General features: G+C 66.8%; 5 protein-coding genes across 5 annotated transcripts; 4 read left to right on the top strand and 1 right to left on the bottom strand.

The window, feature by feature from the left end:
* Window positions 1-655: 655 nt before the first annotated feature.
* On the top strand, window positions 656-3,034 carry EMIHUDRAFT_250172 (hypothetical protein; the record flags this gene model as incomplete). Its single annotated transcript, XM_005758089.1, has 1 exon — window positions 656-3,034. One exon carries the CDS (start codon window positions 656-658, stop codon window positions 3,032-3,034), a length of 2,379 nt encoding a protein of 792 aa, XP_005758146.1.
* A 1,339-nt stretch (window positions 3,035-4,373) lies between these two features.
* Window positions 4,374-5,452, top strand: EMIHUDRAFT_250170 (hypothetical protein; the record flags this gene model as incomplete). Its single annotated transcript, XM_005758088.1, has 2 exons — window positions 4,374-4,488; window positions 4,563-5,452. 2 exons carry the CDS (start codon window positions 4,374-4,376, stop codon window positions 5,450-5,452), a joined length of 1,005 nt encoding a protein of 334 aa, XP_005758145.1.
* A 485-nt stretch (window positions 5,453-5,937) lies between these two features.
* On the top strand, window positions 5,938-6,693 carry EMIHUDRAFT_250169 (hypothetical protein; the record flags this gene model as incomplete). Its single annotated transcript, XM_005758087.1, has 1 exon — window positions 5,938-6,693. The coding sequence occupies one exon, from the start codon at window positions 5,938-5,940 to the stop codon at window positions 6,691-6,693; it is 756 nt and encodes a 251-aa protein (XP_005758144.1).
* Window positions 6,694-11,270: 4,577 nt separating this feature from the next.
* Window positions 11,271-12,212, top strand: EMIHUDRAFT_77411 (receptor of activated protein kinase C; the record flags this gene model as incomplete). The annotated part of the gene is made up of 1 exon (XM_005758086.1): window positions 11,271-12,212. The coding sequence occupies one exon, from the start codon at window positions 11,271-11,273 to the stop codon at window positions 12,210-12,212; it is 942 nt and encodes a 313-aa protein (XP_005758143.1).
* Window positions 12,213-12,555: 343 nt separating this feature from the next.
* On the bottom strand, window positions 12,556-13,734 carry ACT-11 (putative actin). The gene has a single exon (XM_005758085.1). It carries the CDS (start codon window positions 13,697-13,699, stop codon window positions 12,569-12,571), a length of 1,131 nt encoding a protein of 376 aa, XP_005758142.1. The 5' UTR covers window positions 13,700-13,734; the 3' UTR covers window positions 12,556-12,568.
* Between the last annotated feature and the right edge of the window lie 1,164 nt (window positions 13,735-14,898).

The following is a 14,898-nucleotide window of genomic DNA, read 5'->3' as shown; positions in this document are numbered from 1 at the left end:
GCAAGTTTTAGCCACATAAAACCGAGACCCCTCCCCACCACCCCAATCCCCCCACCCCCTTGCTCCCCTCCCCCCCTCGGGAGGGCCGAACTGAGGCGCCCGTGGGGACCCCGCACTTCCCTTCCCCCCTCGGAGGGCCGGACTGAGGCGTCGAGGGCCCCGCTCTTTCATTCGCATAGCGGCCACTCTTCGGATCGCTGGTCGAGCGACCCGGGGGATGCCCCGCGCGCCTGACCCAGGCGCGAAAACGAATCTGCGAGGCGTGGCCGCTCACGCGGCCCGATGGGGAGGAACGGGGCGAGCCCCCCTCCAACCCACCCGCGCTAGGTCTCGGGCGGCGAAGGGATCACACCCGACGACCTCGGGAACTAGCCGGGGCAGTCGGAGAAGGGGCAACTCCGTGCACTGACGGTCGGCCGCCAGAAAACACGCCTGCGTGGATCGCGTCACACCAATCCTCGCTACCCAACGCGGCCAAAGGATATCCACCTCGAGAACCTCGACAAAAAGAATTCAAATTCTCGCGAGACCCGGAAGGAGCTCGGCGAACGACACGCGCGCACCTACTCGAGTAGCTGCAGTCTGCTGCACTCTGCAGCCTGCTGCGCTCGCTGCAGCCTGCTGCACTCGCTGCGTCCTTCGCTGCTCCTGTCACATGGCACCCTCCCTCCTCATCGTTCTCTGCGCTGTCAGCGCCACCATCTCCCTCGTCTCGCTCGCACGCGTGCTTGCCTCGCGACCCGGGCGTCCGACAGGCGTGTGGCTCGACTGGGCCCCTGGAAACCGGTCCTACTACGTCACGAGCTCGCGCCATTCGCACCTCGGCTGCCTCACAGCGTGCGCCGACCTCTCGCAGGAGGAGGGAGTGCCGGTCGCGCCGGCCTGCGTGGACTCAGCGGAGGCCTCAACGTTCGTCGCTGATCGCACAGCCGGTCTGACGATTTTCTTGGGCCATCATCAGTGGCCAAACGACCGAGGCGCCTCCGTCGGATGGAGGCCGGCGACGCTCGACTGCAACGCCTCGTATGAAAACTGGCTGCCGAGCGAGCCCGACGATCTCCTCGAAATGCAGGATTGCGTCGCCGCCAGCCCTGGCGGCGGGTGGAGCGACGTCGGTTGCGAAAGGCGGCTCCCTTGCCTGTGCCAGAAGGGAGCTGTGCTGAGCGAGAGCTTCGCCGCAGAAGCTTGGATGCACCTCTCGGGCCGCGGCGCCTCGACCCGGGGGCGAGGCCTTTTTGGTGGGTGTATCTATCTGCTCGGCTGCTCGGTGCTCACTCTCGCCCTGCTGTGTGGCTGGGGCGCTCTCCGCATGCGCGACAGCTACGCGGCAGCCAAAGAGGACACCAGGCAGGGCGGGATTGGGCGCCACCGCGAGCAGCAGCTGCGAGCGCAACCTCGAGGGGGCGAAGGCGGGGCCGCCCGCCATGTGGCACTCGCCAGGCAGGAGCTCTCGCGAGCCGGCGCGGCACGGCGACGTATCCGGGTGCGCGTGCAGATGCTGCTGCAGGTGCTCGGCATCTCATCCTTCTTTTGGGCCTTTACACCGCTCATCCTCTCCCTGGTCTACCGCATATGGCCGATCCAGGCCCTCGGCAGCCCAGTGCTCCCGATGGCGCTCTGCCCGCCGGCGGTCTGCTTGGCCATCCTCTCCATCCGCCCATCGGACTCCAGAATGGTACTGGGGATGGTGGCAGCAAACACCCTCCTTGTGGCCTTCGCGAGCCTGTTGATGGCCTTCGCCGGCTGGCGCACACACCTCATGGACGAGGGTCTTTCTGAGATCTGCTTCGCGATCGCGGCGATCGATTCGGCCGTCTGCTTGGCCTTCTGCAGCGTCCTCGTCGACGCGGTGTGGTGGCGTCGGAGGCAGGGAAGCTACTCCCCGCGCCGCGCGCTATTGCTGCACTGTGACGTGGCGCGGTACGCGGGCGGCCTCGCCGGCTGTGCCACTCTCGCCTACCTCCCGCTTCGGGCGGCGGGAGAGGACCCGGCTTCTGACGAGCACCTCATGCCCGTCCTGCTCGGCGGCCTCTCCCTCCTCTCGTACCCCTGCTTTCTCGAGCCGCAAGTGCGAGCCGCCGCCCTCTCCGCCCTCTGCAAGACCGGCTCCACCGCCGAGGAGCGGGAGGCGGCGGTGCTGGCCGGACTCGTCGCGGGGCGGGGCGGCTCGGTGGCTGGCTCGGTGGACACGCTGCTGCAGTGGGCCGAGTCACACTTCCGCACCGTCAGCTTCGACCAGCTGGCGAAGGACGACTTTGTCGCCGAGGGCGACGCGCGCGCGTCGAGCAAGCGACGGTCCTCTGCCCGCCGGGGCAGTCTCCTCTCCCCTCAGGGCGGCAGCGACGGCGGCGGTGTTTGCGAGGCGGCTAAACCGCACGGCGGCCAGTGGCGCAGCGAGCCGCGAGCCATGGGCCAGTGCGACGCCTTCATCTCTCACTCGTGGAGCGACCCGCCCGGGCCAAAGTGGGCCGCACTGAGCGCGTGGGCCGAGGCCTTCGAGGAGGAGCACGGCCGGCCGCCCACCGTCTGGCTCGACAAGCTCTGCATCGACCAGCGAAACGTGCAGGAGGCGCTCGCGTGCCTGCCCATCTTCCTGGCGGGCTGCGACCGGCTGCTCGTCCTCGCGGGGCCGACGTACAGCAGCCGGCTCTGGTGCGTCATGGAGCTCTTCGCCTTTCTCAAGATGGGCGCGCCACTCGAGCGCATCACCGTGCTGCCTTTCGCCGAGCCGTCCGCGCGGCAGCCAGATCGCGCCGCGACCGACAGACCCCCCGACGAGTCGACTCGCGCGACCCTCTCCGACGTCACCGCGTCGTTTGCTTCGTTTGACGCGGAGAAGGCCCGCTGCGCGAGGGTAGAGGACAGGCAGGCGCTGCTGTCTGTCATCGAGGAGAGCTTTGGGAGCTTCGCCGAGTTCAACGGTTGGGCGAGGCGTCTCATCTTCAGTCAGGTGCACGGCGAGGGGCGCGAGTCTCGAGTCGCCATGGTGGAGGAGACAGGGAGGACGGCTCATGTGGAAGAGTCTACTGTGTGAGGGCTCTGAGGACTGAGCCGTGTGCTGCAGTGACCAGTGTTTCAGAGTCCACGTATGTACCTACCATGTGTCCATGACCATGTCTGAGTCTTGTGTCGGCATGCATGAGATGTTCGTGATGAGATCATCGCCGGCACATCATGCCACATGTCCATGTCATGTTGAATTGCCATTGTGCCCACATACATGCGTCCATGCCACAAGTGCCACCAGTAAAAACCAATATACATCAGGGTTCAGGCGGGAGCACCCTCTGCGCACACCGCGGGGCGACGTAGACTGGCGCATGCTTCAGGCCTGCGACAGGCCGGGCACATATTTCTGTCTCTAGGATGCTCTTACACATCCCCGAGAGTGCTAGCAACTCCAGCCGGTGCCTCGCTGCACCGCCTCGGAGAAGGGCGAGGCGTACCTCCGCGGGTCGAAGCAGAGCACGGGCGGCCCCGCGGCGCCGTACCGGCCTGCGGCCCTCGAGAACTGGCGGCACGGGGCACGAGACATGAGAGGTGAGATGCGGCAAGCCGAGGGGGGGGGAGCTGCGTGGATGGCACGTGTGTCGGGGAGGTGCGAGAAGAGAGGAGCGCGCCTGGCCGGCGGGGCCGTGGGAGTTCCAGGGGGTCACGAAGAAGGCGAGGATGGAGGCGGGCGCCGCGGCCGAGAATGCGATGCCGTCGACGATCACCTTTTGCGGAGGTGCAAGGCGGGGGAGGGGGCGGAGGGAGGTTAAAGGCGTTCGAGAGGAGGGGCGCTCCCGCAACACTGACCAGCCTCTCGGGCGATCAACATCGGATCCTGGCACCGCCACACGGCCGCACTTTTCGCGGCGGCTGGCATCTCGAGGACATCTCGAGGACATCTCGAGGGCATCTCGTGGCGGGGCGCGTGGGCACCTCGTTGTAGTTCCAGCCGTTCTGCGGCACCTTCCAGCTCTCGAGCATGCGCGGGAGCTGGTCCGCGGCGAAGGCGTGCCCGCGCGCCACCGCGGTCTCGCACGCCTCCTTTGCGCCGAGAGACTGCGAAGAGAGATAGGAAGAGGCAGACACCCCAAGGGTGGGCGACGGCTAGCACCACACTCCTCTCCTTAAAATCCCTGTGTGCAGAGCAAGCAAGCAAGTAAGTGACTGCTCGCGTCCCTGCACGCTCCGGAAGCTACGCCCGTAGAGGCCGTAGAGGGTGCGTTGAGGGCACTCCCTCAAGGCAGAGACGCCGTTCGACTCTGCCATTCCCTTGGCCTTCTGCTTTCGATTGGATTTGCGGATTGGATTCCCACGTGGCCGCAAGTCCAAGTCCGAGCTCGTGCGTCCCCGAGACGTCGCGCCTCTCGTCTCGAGCGCCCATCATGCTCTACCACTCACGACTCCTAATCGTCCTCGTGGCGACCGCCTGCGCGGCGCCCGTGCCCGTCGTCGACGTGCCAGACGGACGCGCTCTGCAGTTCCCGGCGTCAGAGGGTGGTGTTGCTCTGCAAGTTCCCGCTCAAGGCATCGAGCAGGGCAACGGTGGCTCCTTCGGCGGCGACGAGGAGCAGGAGCAGAACGGCGGCTTCGAGCCCAGCAACGGCGGCAACGGTGCTCCTTCGGCGGCGACGAGGAGCAGGAGCAGAACGGCGGCTTCGAGCCCAGCAACGGCGGCAACGGTGGCTCCTTCGGCGGCGACGAGGACCAGCCGACCAGCCGTTTGCTCCCCGCCACAACTTTGCCTGGCTTCCACCCCAACGTCCCGGGCCTACGCCCGGTGCCACACGTGCCGACTAGCCCTGAGCACGACGATGTTGCCAGCGCTCTCTTTGCGAGCGCGGCTCTCGTCTCGGGCCACAATGAGCTAGCGGGCGTCGCACTCGCTGCGCAGGGCCATCCGATGGCAGGCATGGCGGCAATGATGATGGGCGACGGCAACGAAGCAGAGCAGGCGGGTGCGACTCCTCCTTCTCCGCCCTCCTCTCCTCGTGGCCTCGTCGCCGCCGCAGACGGCTTCGTGGCTGCCATCGACAGCCTCGTCGGCGCCGACACGGACGCGACTTCTCGCGGCTACGTACCCAAGATGACAAACACGAACCCCGGCTTCCACCTGAACGGGCCGGACGGCGTCGAGCCCGGCTTCGCCTTCAACGGCGTCTGGCAGCCGTCGCAGCAGCAGAGCGGCGCCAAGTGCCCCGACGTCCCCGCGTCGATGCACACGCTGCAGCTGGAGGAGGACAGCGTCTCGGCCTGCCAGCAGACGTGCCTCAGCTACGCGCAGTACCACAAGTTCTTCCTGGGCTATGCCGGCAAGGACTTTTGCTGCCAGTACAAGGAGGGCGGCGGGCCCGGCGAGTGCCAGATCTCCCCGCCGATTACCGCCACGCACGTCCCCTACCAGCCGGACAGCGAGTACACCGCCTTCTTCTTCCACCCGACGGCGGCTGCCAACGGGGTCTAGCTTGGTCGCCGTCACCACGCCTGCATGGGCTGTGCGGTCCGTCGTGTCGGCATGCACGCTCTCTCCACCCTTGGCCCTGATAAGATCTATTCAGAGCTCACTTCTCTACTCTCTCTACTCTCTCGACTCTCGCCCCCCTCACCTCTCTCACTCTTCCCTGGTACGGCTATGGGTGGTACTCTGCTTATTATGATTGAAGACGTACGATTCGGCTTGAGACACGTTTCGAGGCACTCCGCGGAAGCACTTGAGACACCTTCTGCTGCACGTCTCGTCGCGGCTGTCGGCGCGAGCGGCGGGGTGAGAGGCGCCTGTCATTCGTCGTGCCTGTGACTCCAAGTGTCATCTTGGAGCACTTGGAGGGCAGAAGCTGTGCGAAGTTTTTCTTCTTTCGCGTGAGAAGTGTCTTCCCTCCGAGCCCGCCCGCCCACCTTCCCGCCTCCTCAGCGAGCCTCCCAGCGATCCAACGAGGCGCCGCGCAGACCATGGCCCGAGCTGTCGATGCAAACGGACGTGGTTACGTGATGCAGCCCGACGGCTCTGTGCAGTGCGACGACTCCAACGTCGCCTCGCAGCTTCCGCCGCCGCCCGTGCTGCCCAGACTGCGCGCGCCTCCGGCCTGCGGCACTAGCCACTGCATAGGCATTGCACGCGACCTCGCCGTGGTTGTCTCGTGGGCGACATCGCCCGACGGCAACCGGTTTGGCCAGCTTGGCTGCGGCACCGTCGATCGGAGATGCAACACCTATGAGATGAGAAGCGTGGCGCTGCCGACGGCTTCGGGCCGCATCGTGGCGGCCGCGGTAGGCGACGCGCACTCGGCCTTCGTCAGCGACCAGGGTGAGCTGCTCGTGTGCGGCTCGGACCGATGGCTGCAGCTGGGCCAAGACCTGCTGTGGGCCAAGGGTGCCGTGTGGCAGCGGTCGCCGCAGCCGGTGCGCAAGCTGCTCGGCACGAAGGTGGTCGGCGTGGCGTGCGGCGCGGACCACACAATCGCACTCGACGAGGCGCGCACTGTGTGGGCCTTTGGGCGCGGGGAGCACGGACAGCTCTTCGGCGACGCACGTCGGCCCTTCACGAGCGCGCCGGCCGTGTCGGCGCCGCTGACGGGGAAGGAGCCGTCAGCGTCCTCCGTGTTTGCACGCGGCAACTGCTCCTGCGTCGTCGGCGAGGCTGGTGAGCTGCTGAAGTGCATAGGAAGGTGTGAGGGGTTAGGATTGAGGAGACCGAGTAAGAAGTAAGACGGAATAGACGGGGTGGTCGCGCGGCACAAAACTTCTTTTGGCCGTCGTTCGAGCTAAGGAGTGCCTCGACGCCACCTCGTTGTCCCCTCGGCCTCGCAGCGGAGGGTCCGGAGTGTTGCACACGAGCTGCGGCCGTGCCGCTGTCACCTAGCGGTGAGGCGCGGGGCCGTCTGTGGCGAAGTGGGTCGCGTCCCCGGATTTTTCCTCAACTCTGAACTCACGGCCCACACTCTCCCCGTTCGCCTCGACATACGCGCCGCTCCCTTGCATCTGCCCGTGCACCCACTCACCCTCGTAGTGGCCCCGCCCGCCGGCAAAGACCATCGCCCCTCTCCCGTGCGGATCGCCTTTCCGGTCGCGTGGCCCCTCGCCCGAAGGGACGCCGGCAACCAGCTTGAGGCAATACACGTCCCCTTCCGATCGCACCAGCTGCGCGCCGCCGCCGCCGCCGCCCTCACCCTCCTCCTCCGGGTCGCGAACCCAGTGCAGCAGGCAGCGCAGCAAGCTTCCCGGCCTCTGGCCGCCGCCGCCGCCGCCGCCTTCCGACAACACACCGCGCGCCGCCGCGCCGCCGCCGCCACCTCCTCCTCCGCCGAGGACGTAGTCGTCGCCGATCAGCACGGCGTCGCCATCCTCGACGGCGTCGTCGCCGCCCTTCGCCTCGAGCCTCGCCTCGAGCGCCGCTGTGCGCAACTCCGACGCCTCGAGCCGAGACTCGAGGTCGGCGGTGCGTCGCCTCTCGCTCTCGAGTCGAGCCCTGCGAGATCGGCTCGCCGATGTACTGCAGCGGCAGCCGGGTGCCGAATGCGGAGTTTGAGAAGGCCGATGGCAGCAACCCGGCGACCATCGAAGAGTGCGCGACGCTCTACCTCGCCAGTACGCCCGACGCATGCGGCACCCACCTCGTCATGAAGTCGAGCGACGGGTCCTGCGGCTGCTGCCCGCCCTCCAACGACGCCAGCAGCCCGCGAGCCTTGAGAGCGGCTGGACCCTCTTCACAGCGTCGCCATGCCTGCCGCCCCCGCCACCGGGCCCTCCGGCGCCAACCCCACCCTCCCCTCTCCCGCCGGCGCTCTCGCCGCCGCCTCATCTGCCACCGTCATCGCCATCGCCATCGCCATCGCCGCCATCGCCGCCATCGCCATCGCCCCCGCCCTTTGACATTTTCACGTTCTGGTTCATCGATCCGCCGCCAGCGCCGCCGCCTCCCTCGCCACCACCTCCATTACCGCCGCAGCCCTCGCCGCCGCCCCCATCATCGCCGCCGCCCTCGTCTCCACCTCCCTCGCCGCCGCTTCCCTTGCCGCCGCCTCCCTCGCCGCCGCCTCCTTCACCTCCACCTCCCAATTCCTTGCCACCACCGCCTTCGCCGCCCTCGCCGCCACCTCCTTCACCGCCGCTGCGCTCGGTCGCCCCCGCCGCCCTTGCCGCCACCCTCGCCGCCGCCGCCGTCCCCACATTACCGCCCTCACCAAACCCGCCGTCCCCATTACCGCCCTCACCAAACCCGCCGCCCTCGCCACCGCTGGCGCCATCGCCGTCGCCGTCGTTGCCGTCATCGCCTTCGCCGACGAACCCGCCGCCGCCGCCGCCGAAACCCCGCCGCCGCCCCCGCCTCCGGCGGCGCCCGCGCCAGAGGGTTTGAACTTGGTGCACCTCCTCCTCGTCGTTGTGAGCTCCTTTGTGGGGGCGATGGCGCGCCCCCAGAAGCGGAATACAACCTGTTTGCATACTGGCACTCGAGGGAGGACACGCATTCGGCGGTATTCGTTCGTAGCCCTCGTATTCGCGTGAAGCTCCGAATATCGCACTCACGCCCTGGCTGCGATGTACTTACGCTGTAGGCGTGTGTTGGCTACGGGGGAGGGACGATGTCCTTCCGCCGCATGGAGGACGAAGGCAAGGAGTCAGGGCGCTTTTCAGAGCGCGAAATCAACAAGCTCGAGCGCGGCTTTGCCCGAGCCACAGCGGCTAGCGAGGCGTCACGCTCACCACAATATAGTAGTGCTCGAGTCGTGAGCAGAATCTGACCCCTACCCACGCCACGCGCACGCACCGCACCCCCCCCCCCCCCCGCACCCGGAAGGTGGAGGCGGAGATTATACTGGTTGTGCTCAGGTTGTGCTACATCAACAGGGTGCAACTGAGGCTGCAACTAAGGGATGAAACAGCTTTGCAACTGCTGCCCAAGTTTTGTTGATGGGCTGCAACTGCATCCTGCCACCTTGGACACCTCGATATACCTCAGACGCCTCTTGACAACACTCGACACCCGCTCGACACGCTCGACACCCTCGACACCCTCGACACCCTCGACACCCTCGACACCCCTCGACACGGTCAAGCATGGTTTTGACAGGCCTCGACAGGCCTCGACAGGCCTCGACAGGCCTCGACAGGCCTCGACAGGCCTCGACAGGCCTCGACAGGCCTCGACAGGCCTCGACAGGCCTCGACAGGCCTCGACAGGCCTCGACAGGCCTCGACAGGCCTCGACAGGCCTCGACAGGCCTCGACAGGCCTCGACAGGCCTCGACAGGCCTCGACAGGCCTCGACAGGCCTCGACAGGCCTCGACAGGCCTCGACAGGCCTCGACAGGCCTCGACAGGCCTCGACAGGCCTCGACAGGCCTCGACAGGCCTCGACAGGCCTCGACAGGCCTCGACAGGCCTCGACAGGCCTCGACAGGCCTCGACAGGCCTCGACAGGCCTCGACAGGCCTCGACAGGCCTCGACAGGCCTCGACAGGCCTCGACAGGCCTCGACAGGCCTCGACAGGCCTCGACAGGCCTCGACAGGCCTCGACAGGCCTCGACAGGCCTCGACAGGCCTCGACAGGCCTCGACAGGCCTCGACAGGCCTCGACAGGCCTCGACAGGCCTCGACAGGCCTCGACAGGCCTCGACAGGCCTCGACAGGCCTCGACAGGCCTCGACAGGCCTCGACAGGCCTCGACAGGCCTCGACAGGCCTCGACAGGCCTCGGGCCTCACAGGCCTCGACAGGCCTCGACACCTCTATCCCTCGACAGGCCTCGACAGCAGCTCGACAACCTCGACACCGGGCCTCGACACCTCGACCAGGGCTCGGCGGACGTCAACTCGGCGGCGCAGCGAGCGGAGATGCACGACCGGCTGACCAAGCAGGCCTTCGCGGCCAACGCGGCCGGTGACACCGCCGAGGCGGCCTCGCTCTTCGCGCAGGCGAGCGGGTTCGACCCGCGTCCGACGACGATCCTCTCGCATGTCAACATGCGCCTCAAGCTGGGCGAGTGCGAGCTCGCGGCGGCGTGCTACGAGCGGCTGCTCGCCAGCGAGACGCTGAGCGACACGGCATGGCACATGGCCGCCGCGGCACGAGCGGCGGCGCGGCCGCCGCTGACGCAAGGGTGCGAGTGCCGTCCGGTGCAGCGGTGCAGAAGAGCGGCAACGAGCGGAGGGCGGAGACGTGCTTCGGCCGGAGGCGCCGCCGCAAGAAGTCGTAGAGCAGGGGCAGCCACTGCGGCAACTCGCCCTCCCCGCCTGGCGCGACGCTCCCCAGCAACGTCTCCGGCGAGCGGTCGGTCGCGCCGGTGGTCCTCTGCCAGTGGGCCAGGCAGCGCAGCAGGACGTCGACGGTGAAGCGCCGGACCCCGAGTCGCCGCGCCTCGACCACCCCCAACCTCGATAGCATCGAGGGCGCGATGAAGGACAAGTCCGCAGCCTGCCTCAGCCACGCACAGGAAATCAGCGCCTCCGAGGCGACCACAGAGCCGCCGACCCCGCCGCCCTCCACCACCAGGCCCTCCTCGCCGTCGCCGCCGTCGCCGTCGTCGCCGTCGTCGCCGTCGTCGCCGCCCTCCGCCACGAGCCGCAGCAGCGCATGCCGCGGCTCTACCTACCTCCCCTCCTCGGTGAGGATCAAGGCCTCGCCTCGCGCACCCTCCGCCAGCGCGTCGAAGGCAGGCCGCCACCACGCGTCGATGCACTCGTGCGGCCGCGGCAGCCACCGGCTCTTGAGCGGGAGAGTGCAGCAGCCGCGCTGGTCGTCCCCGTCCGCCTCCTCGAAGCCCATGACGATGACCTCGGGCGGGCGTGGGCGCTGCGGCGGAGGATCCGGTTGTGCCTCGCGACCCTCGAGGAGGTGGGCGCGGAGCGTCATGAGAGCGTTCCCCCGTGGACGTCAGTGGCTCTCGTGGCTCGCGCCAAATGCTGATAGTCAAAACGCGCGGCGTGTCGTAAAAAGGCACGATTTTCTTTCTTCTTTCCGCGGTTCGCCTCATCAGCACGCGGAAGCAACCAAAGACAGAAAAGAGATAAACTAAAGGAACATAAAAAAAATAAAAAATAAAATTGCTTTTTTTCTGCTCACCCGTGTCCATATCCTAAACAGGTCTTGCCTCTTGCTCCCGCCTCCCCTCCGCCTCCTCCTGCCGGCACCCGCGTGCCGCAGCGCGGTCTACGGTCCCGCGCCGCTGCGCGTGCCCCTGCTACCACCACCCCGCCCCGCGTCCCGCCCCCTCGCCCCTGCCAGCGGCGGGCGCGTCCCTTGCGCGGCGGGGCTCTCTCCCAGCTCCCTCGCCCCCCGCCGCAGCAATGGCCGAGACGCTCAACCTCCGCTCCACGCTCAAGGGCCACTCCGACTGGGTCACGTGCATCGCGACGACCATCGAGCAGTCGGACGTCCTCCTCTCGGGCTCGCGCGACAAGACGGTCATCGTCTGGAACCTCGCCGGCGGCGAGGGCGTGCCGGCCAAGTCGCTCTGCGGCCACAGCCACTACGTGCAGGACGTCACCATCTCGTCGGACGGCCAGTTCGCGCTCTCCGGCTCGTGGGACGGCACCCTCCGCCTCTGGGACCTCAACACGGGCTCCACGACCCGCCGGTTTGTCTCGCACGAGAAGGACGTCCTCTCGGTCGCCTTCTCGGCGGACAACCGGCAGATCGTGTCGGGCTCGCGCGACAAGACGATCAAGCTGTGGAACACGCTCGGCGAGTGCAAGTACACCATCACCGAGGACTGCCACACCGAGTGGGTCTCGTGCGTCCGCTTCTCGCCGTCGGCCGCCAACCCGCTGATCGTGTCTTGCGGCTGGGACAAGCTGGTCAAGGTGTGGAACCTCACCAACTGCAAGCTGCGCACCAACCTGGTGGGGCACTCGGGGTACCTCAACACGGTCACCGTCTCTCCCGACGGCTCCCTCTGCGCCTCGGGCGGCAAGGACGGCACCGCCATGCTCTGGGACCTGAACGAGGGCAAGCACCTCTACTCGCTCGTCGCGGGGGACGTCATCTACTCGATGGTCTTCTCGCCGAACCGGTACTGGCTGTGCGCGGCGACGACGACGTGCATCAAGATCTGGGACCTCGAGTCCAAGTCCATCGTCGACGAGCTCGAGCCCGACTTCCCCCCCGTGGGCAAGAAGGCGACGCCGCACCACTGCGTCTCGCTCTGCTGGTCGGCCGACGGCGCCACCCTCTTCTCCGGCTACACCGACGGGCACATCCGCGTCTGGAGCGTCGGCATCGGCCGCTAGGCGGCCGGCCGGGCCGCGCCCTGCAGGGGGAAGGGGGGCTCGGCGCGCGCTGATCGCGAGCTGACCTGGCGTGCGACGCGGCTGCAAACGCGCGCGTGCGCAAGACGGGCCCCTTCGGCAAGCAAGCGCAAGCATTTCCGAAGCGCGTTCTGTTTTTTTGATAGTATAAACAAAGATACACGTCGCCCACTGCGCACTGCCGCTCGTCCGACGAGCGACGTCCCCGCAGCCGCACCCGCCAGGACCCCGCCCGCGCCGGGCCGGCGGCCGCGGCCCGCGCACCCGACACCGACCGAGCAAGGTCCCCACGTCTGGTCACACACGTATGCACGCTACCACTCGCAACGCAGGTCAGCCTAGAAGCACTTGCGGTGCACGATGGACGGGCCCGACTCGTCGTACTCCTGCTTCGAGATCCACATCTGCTGGAAGGTGGAGAGCGACGAGAGGATCGAGCCGCCAATCCAGACCGAGTACTTGCGCTCGGGCGGCGCGATGATCTTGACCTTCATCGACGCGGGCGCGAGGGCGGTGATCTCCTTGGACATGCGGTCGGCGATGCCGGCGTACATGGTGGTGCCGCCCGAGAGGACGACGTTGGCGTACAGGTCCTTGCGGATGTCGACGTCGCACTTCATGATCGAGTTGTACGTCGTCTCGTGCACGCCCGCCGACTCCATGCCGAGGAAGGAGGGCTGGAAGAGCGCCTCGGGGCAGCGGAAGCGCTCGTTGCCGATGGTGATGACCTGGCCGTCGGGCAGCTCGTACGTCTTCTCGAGCGCCGAGGACTGGGCGGCGGTCTGCATCTCCTGGTCAAAGTCGAGCGCAACGTACGCCAGCTTCTCCTTGATGTCGCGCACAATCTCGCGCTCGGCGGTGGTGGTGAAGGAGTAGCCGCGCTCGGTGAGCAGCTTGACCATCCAGTCGGTCAGATCGCGGCCGGCGAGGTCGAGCCGCAGGATGGCGTGCGGCAGCGCGTAGCCCTCGTAGATGGGCACGGTGTGCGAGACTCCGTCGCCCGAGTCCATCACGATGCCGGTGGTGCGGCCCGACGCGTAGAGCGAGAGGACCGCCTGGATGGCGACGTACATGGCGGGCACGTTGAAGGTCTCAAACATGATCTGCGTCATCTTCTCGCGGTTCGCCTTGGGGTTGAGCGGCGCCTCGGTCAGCAGGACGGGGTGCTCCTCTGGTGCAACGCGCAGCTCATTGTAAAAGGTGTGGTGCCAGATCTTTTCCATATCGTCCCAGTTGGTGACGATGCCGTGCTCGATGGGGTACTTGAGCGTCAGGATGCCGCGCTTGGACTGCGCCTCGTCTCCAACGTACGAGTCCTTCTGCCCCATCCCGACCATCACGCCCGGCTGACGCGGCCGGCCAATGATGGAGGGGAAGACGGCGCGCGGGGCGTCGTCGCCGGCAAAACCAGCCTTGCACATGCCCGAGCCGTTGTCCACAACAAGCGCCGCGACCTCGTCGTCCGCCATATCTGGTCTGGGGGGTAGGTTGAGAGAGTGGCGGCTTGCTCCCGCCGATAGTTTGCGGGCACTTCGATTTGCCTTCCTTGGACTTGACACGTACCCCGTTGCCTCCTTGAGCACTTGAGCACTGGATAGGGTCGATTCCGCGTGGTACGGGACCCCTCGATCGTCTCGCCCTCTGTTCCCGGGCATTCACACTATATTCCTGAGATAATTGGGCGATTATATCCATAAGGGATTTCATCCCTTTTGATTGGAGATTCGTGTTTCGGTTTTGGTAAAACGTATATATCACTCTCTGACGCGATGCGGCCTCTGCCTAGCCTCCTGCTCCTTTGCGGGAGCTATGGCGGGACCGCTATCGAGTATGGCTTATCCTCCGGCCAGCACGGCCTCGACTATTGCATCGCTCGCGCCGAGGCCGACACCACCATCGACACGACAGCGTCGACCGCCAACTTGTGCGCTGCCATGGTCAAACCGTGCACTCTATATGCCAGCCACCACCTAGGGCCGCGATCAGCGCAATGTTCGTCCCTCGACCGCCGGTGCTCGCCGTGACGCCCCCGCCCAGTCTGCTCCGCCGCCTACGCCGCATGGTGCGCCACCCGACACGCCTGCCGCCGCCAGCTCAGGAGGGGCTGAGGCATCCACCATCGAGGTCCCCGCCGACGTTTCCCGCGCCTCGCCGAGCATATTTCCTGCGTGCCGTAAGAACCTCCGGTTCCACGGACGTGCCCGGTCCGGGTCCTGCGCGGTCCGCGCGCGGCGACGGACTGTCGCCGACTGTGTGGGCTCCACCTGTCGGCGGACAGCCGGCAGCAAGAGAAACCGCAGTGAGCGGACCACCACTGCTGTAGGGGAACAACTAGAGGTCCAACCCAAAGGGGAACGAGACAGGACGCCGACACAAAGAAAACCCAGAGGCCTAACGCAAGCAGTCTCGGACACGCAAGTATCAGCACAAGAATCAGAACGTATTAAAAGCACCTAAAGGAGCAAGAAACAAGTCTCCACCGAGGTAGGTAGGTAGGTAGAAAGGTGAAGAACAGTCAGGCTCGGACTGGACACCAGCGCGGTATGGGTGTGGACGCGGGACAGATGATGACGACACGCACGAGCAACACACGACAGAGGGGCTTGTGGTCCTCGAATTCTTGTTCTGGGCATGGGCCCTACTGCGAGATGGAAGAGGGAGGCGAGGG

Source organism: Emiliania huxleyi (assembly GCF_000372725.1).
Source record: "Emiliania huxleyi CCMP1516 unplaced genomic scaffold EMIHUscaffold_882, whole genome shotgun sequence".
Lineage (NCBI taxonomy): Eukaryota > Haptophyta > Isochrysidales > Noelaerhabdaceae > Emiliania > Emiliania huxleyi.
Note: the sequence above shows the minus strand (reverse complement) of the source record. Positions and strands in the feature narration are given on the sequence as shown.